The following is a 14,004-nucleotide window of genomic DNA, read 5'->3' as shown; positions in this document are numbered from 1 at the left end:
TAGAATGACAGGTGGCCTGCTGTTTGTTTTCTTCTTGTTGGTGTGTTTCTCTCTGTACGTTTTAGCAACAGGATATTTTCATCTTCTCTGTAGAATCCAGACATTTTCACTACGCCTGTGAAATACAATACTAGTAACTGTTCAGCTTTAATTAATACCTGTGAAGGCTGCTATGAGAAAAAGACGCAGACATACTGACAGGAAGACAGACAGACAGACAGACATAGAGACAGTGACAGAGACATACAGGCAGACAGAGAGACACACAGACATGACAGACAGACAAACACACACAGGCAGGCAGTACAACAGACAGACACACAGATATACAGTAGAATGACAGACACACAGACAGGATGACAGAAAAACAAACTGGATGTGTGCATGCATCTATCTATATGCATGCGTGCTTGTGTGAGTCTTTCAATTGTCTACATTTTTGTTATTATCATTATATCATTATATTATCATTATATCTAATACACGTCTTGATTTATTCAATGACATGATCTCTTTTAAATTGTTCTCTCTTACTTATGTTTTAAATCATGTGCATATGTTTGTGTGAGGATGTGTGAGTAGATGTTTTTAGCGCTATTGTAAAGCGCACAGAGCTTCAAGAACATGCGTTATAGCAAGATGTCTCAATAAAAATGAAAAATAAAATACAGACAGCATGACAGACAAGACACACAGATATGATAATAACACGAATGATAACAGATATCAGTCATCCATATCATGGGTTCTAAGAGCCTCACCTAAAACAACACATACACAGCAGTGCATAATAACATACCTCTGCACATGAAAAAAACCTGATACATATGTGTGTATCTATACACCAAGACAGTACTGCAAATTGCTGATATGAACAATCACACACACACACACACACACACACACACACACGACAATAAATGCCCTACACACACACACACACACACACACACACACACACAGACACACATACATACACACAACAAAAAAATTCCCCCCCCCCCACACACACACACACACAACAATAAATGCCCTACACATACACATACACACATGACAAAAAATGCCTTACACACACACACCACCACCACCAACAACAACAAATGCTTTACACACACACACACACACACACACACACACACACCACCACCACCACCACCACCACCAACAACAACAACAAATGCTCTACACACACACACACACCACCACCACCACCACCACCACCAACATCAACAACAAAAACAAATGCTCTACACACACACACACACACACACACACACACACACACACCTTGAGGACGCCCACGATGGTGGTGGTGAGGGCGGAGTTGTAAGCCGTGCACAAGATGATGGAGTAATTCAGCATGAAGCCCATAAAGCACGACACCAGAAACATCGTCAGAAACATCGGGTCTGGCCAGTTCTCAAATGCCAGCGACTGAAACAGGGAGAGGGAGAAGAAGAAGAGAGAATGAAGATAAATATGAATGTGTATGCCAGTCAGTGCAGACCTGGAGAAAACAGCAGCATGCTGCAGTGTGCCTGAGGCGACTGCAACATCTCACTCTGCGAAAAAAAGAAAAGAAACAAAATCTTTAATAATAATCAAGACTGATCAAAATGACATGATTTAAACAGTGTTATCATGTTGAATACAGTAATGAATTGATCACACACACACACACACACACACACACACACACACACACACACACACACACACAAACCAAAAAAAAACCAACAACAGCTTTACATATCAATTTTGGTTGACAACGGTCAGATGCGCTTTGGTATTGTGGCAAATCGTCTAGGTCCCAAGAGTAACTTGCATAGTTCAATCCCAATCCAGTACTTTTTTTTCCAGCTTAGCTTCATAATGTTTAACACTGAACACATTTTGAACAATTTTGTTCTCTTTTTTTCCTTTTCTCATGCTCCTTTTATTGGACCTTGCATTTGGAATGAACTTCCTCTTTCATTTTGTCAGGTCTCAGCGCTCAGCTCTTTCAATTCTGGCCTTAAAACCCACCTCTTCCCAAGGTAGCCTCCCTCCCCTATCTCTTCCTTTGTCTTCAGTTTCCAACAGTTTAGAGTTACGCATGCATGTGAATGACTGGTGTGAAAGTAGTCTCTGCGCTGCACAAGATTCAGCACCATATGAATACTTCTTTTTTTTTTTCTTTTTTTTTTTTTTGTCCTTTTGCTGTCCCATCATCTGTACTGTTTCAGTGGCATTACTTCCACACCACTCATTCCAAATCCCCCATACATGACCAACACACAGGTTTGTCTGTCGCAGTCCCAGCACCAGCAGCCCACAGAGAACCTAATCACTTCTTCTTCTTCTTCTTCTGCGTTCGTGGACTTCAACTCCCACGTTCACTCATATATACGTGAGTGGGCTTTTACGTGTATGACCGTTTTTACCCCGCCATGTAGGCAGCCATACTCCACTTTCGGGGGTGTGCATGCTGGGTATGTTCTTGTTTCCATAACCCACCGAAAGCCGACATGGATTACAGGATCTTTAACGTGCGTATTTGATCTTATGCTTGTGCATACACATGAAGGGGGTTCGGGCACTGCCAGGTCTGCACATATGTTGACCTGGGAGATCGTAAAAATCTCCACCCTTTACCCACCAGGCGCCGTCACTGTGATTCAAACCCGAGACCCTCAGATCAAAAGTCCAACGCTTTAACCATTCCGCTATGGCGCCCGTCCTAATCACTAATTATCATTATTATGACAGAACAGAGAATACTTTATTATCTCCCATAAGAGAAATTCATATGGGGTGTATTTTATGTCAACAATACACGAAAATCACCGTCACTCAATGTAAACACATAAAAGACATAAAATGCTGAAATGCTAAGTTGATAAAGATCTTCCGAGCAATGACCACAACCATACATATGCAATGATTGCATACTTTCATAGCCATTCAACATAAATACATAAGGAATATAAAATGCATAGACACAAAGTTAATGCAAAACAATCTCCTACAATAATCACTGATAATAACTGAAGGCCTTGCCTTCTTTTGTTTTCTTTTTTTTTTTCTTTTTTTTTTTTTCAATGTACAGACTGAGGGGTTAGCACCCACCTTGTCCAGTCCTCCGGAGAGGTACGTGGCAATGAAGGAAGGCAGCAGCATCAGCAGGCTGTTGTAATACAGCAAACCGTTCTTGCCCAGGTCCTGCACAGCACACACAGTGACACACGCACACACACACACACACACATATACATAGACACCACACACACACACACACACACACAGACACACACATGTACATAGACACCACACACACACACACACAATATACATAGACACCACACACACACATACACACATACACAGACACCACACACACACACACACACACACACACACTCACACACACACACACACACACAAACACATACGCACACACACACATACATACGCACACACACACACACTCACACACACACACACACACACACACACACACAACACACACACACACACACACACACACACTCACACACACACACACGCACACACAGCTGGTAAGCAGTCCAGGTCAATGCTGTCACAACCCCCAACTGTTGTTTTTTCTTTTACTTCATAATCATGACTTCCAGCATTCAGTACTGACCAACCACACACACACACACAACTCAGAACCAAACAATGTGTGTTATTTTTCTATTCAATGGTTTTATGCATTAGCCTATTCTTCAAATCTGTCCTTGCTAATTTACATCCACTACAAAAGAGACCGGAGTACACACACATATATATATATATATATATATATATATATATATATATATGAAAGAAGAAGCAAAAAAAATTATATAAGTAAACAGCATGTAAATGCATGAAGACACCGCACATACACACATCTCGTCTTACACATGCACACATATTTGTATTTGTATTTCTTTTTATCACAACAGATTTCTCTGTGTGAAATTTGGGCTGCTCTCCCCAGGGAGAGCGCGTCACCATACTACAGCGCCACCCATTTTTTTGTATTTTTTCCTGTGTGCAGTTTTATTTGTTTTTCCTATTGAAGTGGATTTTTTTACAGAATTTTGCCAGGAACAACCCATGGGTTCTTTTATGTGCGCTAAGTGCATGCTGCACACGGGACCTCGGTTTATCGTCTCATCCGAATGACTAGCGTCCAGACCACCACTCAAGGTCTAGTGGAGGGGGAGAAAATTTCAGGGGCTGTGCCGTGATTCGAACCAGTGCGCTCAGATTCTCTTGCTTCCTAGGCGGACGCGTTACCTCTAGGCCATCACTCCACGACATAGACACACACCACATACACACATGCGCTCGCACAGACATGCTCTCTCTCTCTCTCTCTCACACACACAAACACACAAACGCACACACGCGCATGCACAGTGTATACTAGTGAGTAACTCTGATGTCACTGACTGCTGTTCAAGGTACAGAATGATGTCCCAGCCACCTAACTAAGTTTCCAATGCTAGAGAAAGACTTCATACAGTTGGAAATCTGTTGGGAAAGAGAGAGAGATGGGCCATAGGGGGAGGGGAAGAGTGAGACAGACACAGACGGATGAATAAATAGGCAGACTGGTAAATGAGCAGGTTGGCAGGCAAGCAGAAAAAGACAGACAGACAGAGATATAGACCAAAAAAAGGTGAGAAAGGCTGACTAGAGCTTGAGAGAAGTCGTGAGAGAGAGAGAGAGAGAGAGAGAGAAAGAGAGAGAGAGAGAGAGAGAAAGGAGAGAGAGCGAGAGGCAGAGGCAGAGAAACAGAGACAGAGAAACAGAGAGAGACATCGAGCTGACAATACAGCACACAGTTTTAAAAACAATCAATTCCGAGGGGAAACAACTTTCAAAAGTTCAACACTTTCTGTTTCCAGCGTAACATGTAAAAAAATATAAAAAATAAATAAATAAAATGAAAATAAAAGTAATGGCAACCAAAACACAGGTGAACAGTTTCAGTTTCAGTAGCTCAAGGAGGCGTCACTGCGTTCAGACAAATCCATATACGCTACACCAGATGCCTGACCAGCAGCGTAACCCAACATGCTTTGTCAGGCCTTGAGAGAAAAAAATAAATAAATAAATAAATAAATAAATATAAAATAAAATAGAATAAATAAATAAATAAAATGAATAAATAGAAAAGACAACAATGATGATAAATAAGCAAATAAATGTTAAAAAAAAAAAGAAAAAAAAGCAGACACACATTCACACATACACACACATATGCATAAACCAGATATGCACCAAACATGCAGTTTCACAGATATGAAAGCACAGGTGAATATCCTGCTTCTAATGTGGCATGGAAACTACTACAAGTAAAGCCAATTTTCAACATTTCCGTGGATGATCGTGCACTTTGCTGCACTTCTCTGCAGCTGGGCAGGAAAGGGGGTTGCTGAGTGATAACATCCACATATTTCCAATACAAAGTCTGACCTTAACTCTCTCCATACGAACGGTGAAAGAGACAACGTTAACAGTGTTTCTCCCCAATCACCACCATCAAAATATTACAAGCGGAAGGCTCTTACACTGAAGAGGTGAATGTTGACAAAGAATACCACAATTCTGACGATGGAAGCTAAAGGTTGGATCATTGAGACACCCACTGGACATCCGAGGGGTCTGTGTAGAGGAGAAGAGAGGACTGGCCGTACTGAGTGAGTTAAGTCTGCACGCATGTGTGTGCATGCCTTCCTGCTTGCGTGTGTGCCAGTGTGTGCATGCATGATCATGTGCGTATGCATGTGCGTTCAGTTGATTTTGTCATCGCTGTTTCATCCCTCCATGCTGCATTCCAAAAGTGTCCAATCTGACAAAAGGAGCAGAAGAAAGCATTCCACAAAGTCCTCTTAAAAATTCTTTTGGATCATGCATGAACTGTTAAAGAACTCTCACATGCTGTAGCATTATCTCAGATCATGCCGGAACTGTTAAAGAACTATCACACGCTGTAACATTATCTTGGATCATTCCGGAACTGTGAAATATCTCTCACATGCTGTAGCATTATCTCGGATCATGCCGGAACTATAAAAGAACTATCACTTGCTGTAGCATTATCTCGGATCATGCCGGAACTATGAAAGATCTCTCACATGCTGTAGCATTATCTTGGATCATGCTGGAACAGTGAAAGATCTCTCACATGCTGTAGCATTATCTCAGATCGTGCCGGAACTGTTAAAGAACTATCACATGCTGTAACATTATCTTGGATCATTCCGGAACTGTGAAATATCTCTCACATGCTGTAGCATTATCTCGGATCATGCCGGAACTATGAAAGAACTATCACTTGCTGTAGCATTATCTCGGATCATGCCGGAACTATGAAAGATCTCTCACATGCTGTAGCATTATCTTGGATCATGCTGGAACAGTGAAAGATCTCTCACATGCTGTAGCATTATCTTGGATCATGTCGGAACTGTGAAAGATCTCTCACATGCTGTAACATTATCTTGGATCATGCCGGAACTGTGAAAGATCTCTCACATGCTGTAGCATTATCTTGGATCATGCTGGAACAGTGAAAGATCTCTCACATGCTGTAGCATTATCTTGGATCATGCCGGAACTGTGAAAGATCTCTCACATGCTGTAGCATTATCTTGGATCATGCCGGAACTATGAAAGATCTCTCACATGCTGTAGCATTATCTTGGATCATGCTGGAACAGTGAAAGATCTCTCACATGCTGTAGCATTATCTTGGATCATGCCGGAACTGTGAAAGATCTCTCACATGCTGTAGCATTATCTCAGATCATGCTGGAACTGCTGTAGCATATCTCGCATCAAGGTGGAACTGTTAAAGAACTCTCACATGCTGTAACATCATCTCAGATTATGCCAGAACTGTGAAAGATCTCTCACATGCTGTAGCATTATCTCAGATTATGCCAGAACTGTGAAAGAACTCTCACAAGCTGTAACATTATCCCAGATCATGTCGGAACTGTGAAAGAACTCTCACAAGCTGTAACATTATCTTGGATCATGCCGGAACTCTGAAAGGAGTCTCACAAGCTGTAACGTCATCTTGGATCATGTCGGAACTGTGAAATAACTCTCACAAGCTGTAACATTATCTTGGATCATGCAGGAACTCTGAAAGGAGTCTCACAAGCTGTAACATCATCTTGGATCATGTCGGAACTGTGAAAGAACTCTCACAAGCTGTAACATTATCTCGGATCGTGCCAGAACTGTGAAAGGAGTCTCACATGCTGTAGCATTATCTCAGATTGTGCTGGAACTGCGAAAGAACTCTCACATACTGTAGCATTATCTCCAACATTCAGCTTCACATCTCCAACAAGATCTGCCTACACATTCAGAACAGGTTGTTCAAGAGCAACGCCTGGGCGAAAGGCATCGGTTGGCATAACACACAGACACATGCAAGCACAAAACGTACATGTTCTCACACGCACACGTAAATTTTTGGTGGAACAGGCTGAAAAGACCCTATCAACATTAGCACAATGTTCATTCCAGTATCTATCTATCTATCTATCTGTGCGTGCGTGTGTGTGTGTGTGTGTGTGTGTGTGTGTGTGTGTGTGTGTGTGTGTGTTCTTTTGTTTCAGTTCTGGCTTCAGTTTCAATGAAGTGTCAAAGCATGCAGACTAATCCATTAATCACTGCACAACATATGTTTTAAGAAAAGAAAATAGGAAGCAGATGCCCAGGCCTGATGCACTGATCTGGCCTTGAGAGGTTACGCAAATTCTAAAAACGCATATGCATATAGATCTATAGATATATACATGAATGTATAAGAAAACAGTTAAAAAAAAAAATTAAAAAAAAAAGAAAGAAAGAAAAAAGAGTCAAACAGGAGGAGTTTGTATTATACTCCATGTTTAGTGATACATATACTTACCATGTCAAACTGATGCAAACTAGTAAACAACAGTAAATAAATAAATAGGAATAGAGTATAATTATATACATATACGTACATATATATATATATACTCACATTCACACAGGCACATGCACACACACACACACACAAACACACACACACACACACACAAACACACACACACACACACACACACAGATATGCCAATGCACAAGCACCAATATGCAGCCTCACAGAAGCCCTAACTAACTTTCTTTCCAGATAAATTAGATGATTAACTGAAGCACCCAGCTGCACTACTTTTCTGCCCTTTTCAGCCGGAGTTAGTAAACAGTCTAACACTACCAACCATAAAGTTATCTCACAGCTGTCTTCTCTTCCTTCCATTTGATAACTTTTTTTCTTTAACTCTCTCCGTATGAACGGCGAAAGAGACAACGTTAACAGTATTTCAGCCCAATTACCATCATCAAAATATTGCAAGCGGTAGGCTCTTATACTGAAGAGGTGAATGTTGACAAAGAATACCACAATTCTGACGACGGAAGCTAAAGGTTGGGTCATTCAGACACCCACTGGACATCCGAGGGGTCCGTGTAGAGGAGAAGAGAGGACTGGCCGTACTGAGTGAGTTAATCAAGAAGTCATACAATACATGTATATTCCAGCAGAGATGACAGGGAAGAGAAACTAATGTATCAAGAACACTTACCATGAAAAAACTCATTTCACTTGGAATTATTTCTTCTTTTTAAGTCATCCACCCACACAAACTACTGGATCGGCTGAAGAGGACGGAGATTGTGAATGATGATGATGACAACGCTGAACACCAGTCTTGAAGGACAACCAAAAAAAGGACAGATTCCCCCTCACACACACCAACGCTAAAATAAAACCCGCACCTGTTATCATCGCAAGGCTCCAGACAAAAATTCCAAACTTTTCCCCATACCTTTTCCAGACCAGCAGTGAAAATGTTTCCGCACCAAACACAAAACAAACGCTTGTCTTCTACACCATTGATGAAAGGAGACTGGTGTATATTCAATTTTCATCATGTTTTGCTGGTTGTTTTTTTTTTGTTGTTGTTGTTTTGCAGGAGGAATCTGGAAAACAGTTTCTTCTGTTCAGCACCCCAGTGACTCTCCACAGAGAAGAAGAAGATTGACTGATTGATTGACTGATTGAATCTTTAATGGGTAAAGAATTAGGTGCAGTAAAGGCCATTTTACAATTCTCCCCATTTAACGACACAAAACATAGAAATAAACAACAACACAAAACACAGAAATAAACAACGACACAAAACATAGAAATAAAGAAATGAAATGAAATAAAATAAAAAATAAGTAGAACGACGAACAAGAATAGTAACTGGAATAATCCATTAAAGGTAACAAAGCGATGAAAAGAACAATTGGTACATTATCATGTATGTATGTACGTACACACACACACACACACACACACACACACATACACACACACACACACACACACACACACACACACACAATTATAAAACAAGCAAACAAAGACATATGTACACATTCACGCCCACACACTCACACACAAACACACACACGCACTTACTGTTCATTTACTAGCACGATCACACATACATTCAATTTTTCATTCATCATGGCATGGCAGCTAGTGGACTGAGTACAAGCAAGCATTTGCAAAAGACCGCGAGTAGGTTAATCAAAAGTAATGACTAGAAATATTCTTATGTTAGTTTTAAAGAGAGATATGGCTGGAATTTGACGACATGTCTTTGGAAGCATGTTCCATTCTATGCTTCCATTAAATGAGAGACTCATTTTAAATAAATCGATTTTAGGCTTTGGGACAATAGCTCTGTCTGATTTACGTTGGAACTGGAAACAAAATAATGATTTTAAATATTGTGGGCATGCGTTATGAACAATCTTATACATAAGAATCAATGTGTTATATTTAATAAGTAGATGAACAGGTAATAGTTGAAAGAAGATGAAGATGAAGAAGAAGAAGAAAAGAAGAAGAAAAGAAGAAGAAGAGAAGAAGAGGGGAAGAAGAAGGGGAAGAAGAAAGAAGGAAGAAGAAGAAGAATTCACAGTAAAGGTTAGTATCAATGTAGATCTATTCAAATGGACTCACATGGCAAAGTAAAAGCAAAAAAAAACAACAACAAAAATCAAAAACAAAATCAAATAGCAATTATTTTCTCAGTACCTGACACACACACATTCTTCCCATGAACATATTTGAAAATGAAACCCATAGAAAACTTAGTTTAAAAAAAAAAAACCCAAAAAAACCCAAACCAACCAAATAAAACCACAAACGAAAAATCATTCAAACGATTCACAAATATCTTAAAACATCACAGCGGGATGAAAAACAAGACCATGATAGTAAAAATGGCTAAACGAATGAGAATAAGAAAAAGATAACAAGAGAGACAAGGCCTTCAAGACTCACTTGTGATAAATTAAGTCCCCTCGCATTAATTACAGAGTAATTTCCCTTTTTTACCCTCTGCACCAAAACGTTTGCAAAATAAATAAAAATTCCATGCTTAGCAAAAGAAGTTCCCGTTTGAACAAAAAATGATAATAATGACTGCTCTTGTTGTTGTGTCAGAATATGAGATCAAAGTGCCAAGTTTAGAGAATACAAAAAATATAAATATAACAGTAAATGCAGTTTGCATATAATTAGGCTTCATTTTTTTATTTTTTTTGTGCCCATCCCAGAGGTGCAATATTGTTTTAAACAAGATGACTGGAAAGAACTGAATTTTTCCTATTCTTATGCCAAATTTGGTGTCAACTGACAAAGTATTTGCAGAGAAAATGTCAATGTTAAAGTTTACCACGGACACACACACACACACACACACACACACATATACACACACAGACAACTGAACACCGGGTTAAAACATAGACTCACTTTGTTTACACAAGTGAGTCAATAAATTGGCTGAAAATGAAGAACGTAATGTAGGCTCCTCACATGCTCACTGTTTCCTTCTCAACAACAGCTGCTGTGACTTATTTTGGGTATTACATTCTCATTCTCATCAGAGATATACCAGATACACACGTGTGTGTATAAAAGTCCAAAATAAAACTACTTTATCACATTATTTACTAATTATCATTCTGTAAACAAAAACAAAAACAAGGCACATGCAAACTGTATCTAAGTAATGACAGCACACACTATACTTATACAATTTTTTTTTTTTTTTTTTTTTTTAATATCCAAAAACAGACCATCACTGGGGCGGTTCATTTTCTAATAAAGTCACAACACCAGTTTCACTCCATGAAAGTTCACCCACAGGTACCCAAACACATGTTCAGCTCGACAGACAGAGAGCCATTCCTCCATGAAATGCCAAAGAGAAATGATTAGAGAAAAAGAAAAAAAAAGAAAAGAAAAAAAAAATCACTGCCACCGCACTCAACACAATAAGGTCCCATTTCGCAGTTGCTCCTCTCAACACAACATCAAACAAGAGAGGCAAGGCCTTCAAGACTCACTTGTGATAAATCAAGTCCCCTTGCATTAATTACAGAGTAATTTCCCTTCTTTACTATCTGCACCAAAACATTTGCAAGATAAATAAAACTTCCATGCTTAGCAAAAGAAGTTCCCGTTTGAACAAAAAATGATAATAATGACTGCTCTTGTTGTTGGGTCAGAATATCAGATCAAAGTGCCAAGTTTAGAGAATACAAAAAATATAAATATAACAGTAAATGCAGTTTGCATATAATTAGGCTTCATTTTTTTTTTTTTTTTTTTTTTTTTGTGCCCATCCCAGAGGTGCAATATTGTTTTAAACAAGATGACTGGAAAGAACTGAATTTCGCCTAATTTGGTGTCAACTGACAAAGTATTTGCAGAGACAATGTCAATGTTAAAGTTTACCACAGACACACAGACACAGACACAGACACACACACACACACACACAGACAACCGAACACCGGGTTAAAACATAGACTCACTTTGTTTACACAAGTGGAGTGATGGCCTAGAGGTAACGCGTCCGCCTAGGAAGCGAGAGAATCTGTGCGCGCTGGTTCGAATCACGGCACAGCCTGCAAAATTTTCTCCCCCTTCCACTAGACGTTGAGTGGTGGTCTGGACGCTAGTCATTCGGATGAGACAATAAACTGAGGTCCCGTGTGCAGCATGCACTTAGCGCACGTAAAAGAACCCACGGCAACAAAAGGGTTGTTCCTGGCAAAATTCTGTAGAAAAATCCACTTCGATAGGAAAAACAAATAAAACTGCACGCAGGAAAAAATACCCAAAAAAATGGATGGCGCTGTAGTATGGCGACGCGCTCTCCCTGGGGAGAGCAGCCCGAATTTCACAAAGAGAAATCTGTTATGATAAAAAGAAATACAAATACAAATACAAAAAGTGAGTCAAAAACACCTTTCCCGCTGACCATCTCCCTCCTCTCCGATCATCATCCTGTTCCTCTCCCTCTGCCTCCAGTCCATCACTTCAAAAACCATCTTCGTCAGCACCTTCCCCTCTTCTCTTTTTTCTACCTCAAGCCAATCACACTACAAACCATCCCCATCATTATATTCAAAACAAGAGAGGCAAGGCCTTCAAGACTCACTTGTGATAAATTAAGTCCCCTCGCATTAATTACAGAGTAATTTTCCTTTCTTACTATCTGCACCAAAACGTTTGCAAAATAAATAAAAATTCCACGCTTAGCAAAAGAAGTTCCTGTTTGAACAAAAAATGATAATAATGACTGCTCTTGTTGTTGTGTCAGAATAAGAGGTCAAAGTGCCAAGTTTAGAGAATATAAAAATATAAATATAACAGTAAATGCAGTCTGCATATAATTAGGCTTCTTTTTTTTATTTTTTTTGTGCCCATCCCAGAGGTGCAATATTGTTTTAAACAAGATGACTGGAAAGAACTGAATTTCGCCTAATTTGGTGTCAACTGACAAAGTATTTGCAGAGAAAATGTCAATGTTAAAGTTTACCACAGACACACAGACACACGGACACACACACACACACACACACACACACAACCGAACACCGGGTTAAAACATAGACTCACTTTGTTTACACAAGTGAGTCAACAATGATGCAAAACAATTTACCTCTGGCTGACTATTTACGTTGGCAACCAACATGACCTGCTGTTGAAAAGCAAAAGGTCAAGGTTAATTTCATCATCTTCCGGATATCCTGACCCCATTTCTTTAAACAATCACCCGATCGAATTTCTGTTTTTTCATTGAACAAAGAAAATGGCATCTTCAATAAAACTGTATGAATAAACCCATTGCAAAAACGAACGTATTATCAACATGATAAAGAGTGACAACTCTGTCCATTTACAAGGTTCACAACTTGTATTTGTATTTGTATTTCTTTTTATTGCAACAGATTTCTCTGTGTGAAATTCGGGCTGCTCTCCCCAGGGAGAGCGTGTCACTATACTACAGCACCACCCATTTTTAAAAAAAAATTTTCTGCGTGCAGTTTTATTTGTTTTTCCTGTTGAAGTGGATTTTTCTACAGAATCTTGCCAGGAACAACCCTTTTGTTGCCATGGGTTCTTTTACGTGCGCGAAGTGCATGCTGCACATGGGACCTTGGTTTATTGTCTCATCTGAATGACTAACGTCCAGACCACCACTCAAGATCTAGTGGAGGGGGAGAAAATATCGGCGGCTGAGCCGTGATTCGAACCAGCGCGCTCAGATTCTCTTGCTTCCTAGGCGGACGCGTTACCTCTAGGCTGTCTCTCCACTTGACTTCAAGTCAATGCTGCAAATGCTACTGATTCAGCTAGTACACAGGTAAATAAAAGGTGCATTGGAACAACCCAGGACACTTCTTCAAAATAGGAAGCTCTGGGCTCGTCCTTACACCAATCATTTGACATGTATATTATCAACATTACCACAAAAAACAAGTTTTTCAATACCAAAGACCAATTCTTGAAACGTAAGTTCATATCGTCTTGACACCATTTAATCTATTCCCGGCTCAGTTAACCATGACTGACACTAAACCCATGCAACATCACAACAACAAACA

General features: G+C 39.7%; 1 protein-coding gene across 1 annotated transcript in view; it reads right to left on the bottom strand.

Annotated features, from left to right (window-relative positions):
• Positions 1 to 14,004, bottom strand: part of LOC143280584 (solute carrier family 35 member D2-like protein) — a 33,149-nt gene that overhangs the window by 5,459 nt on the left and 13,686 nt on the right. The window contains exons 8-9 of the mRNA XM_076585295.1: positions 3,112 to 3,204; positions 1,291 to 1,437 (exon numbers count right to left, since the gene is read on the bottom strand). Coding sequence (XP_076441410.1) covers positions 1,291 to 1,437; positions 3,112 to 3,204 — 240 coding nt within the window. The remainder of the gene's footprint in view (positions 1 to 1,290; positions 1,438 to 3,111; positions 3,205 to 14,004) is intronic.

This window comes from Babylonia areolata, chromosome 3 (genome assembly GCF_041734735.1).
Source record: "Babylonia areolata isolate BAREFJ2019XMU chromosome 3, ASM4173473v1, whole genome shotgun sequence".
Taxonomy (NCBI): Eukaryota; Metazoa; Mollusca; class Gastropoda; order Neogastropoda; family Buccinidae; genus Babylonia; species Babylonia areolata.
This window is presented reverse-complemented; position numbering and strand designations above follow the sequence as displayed.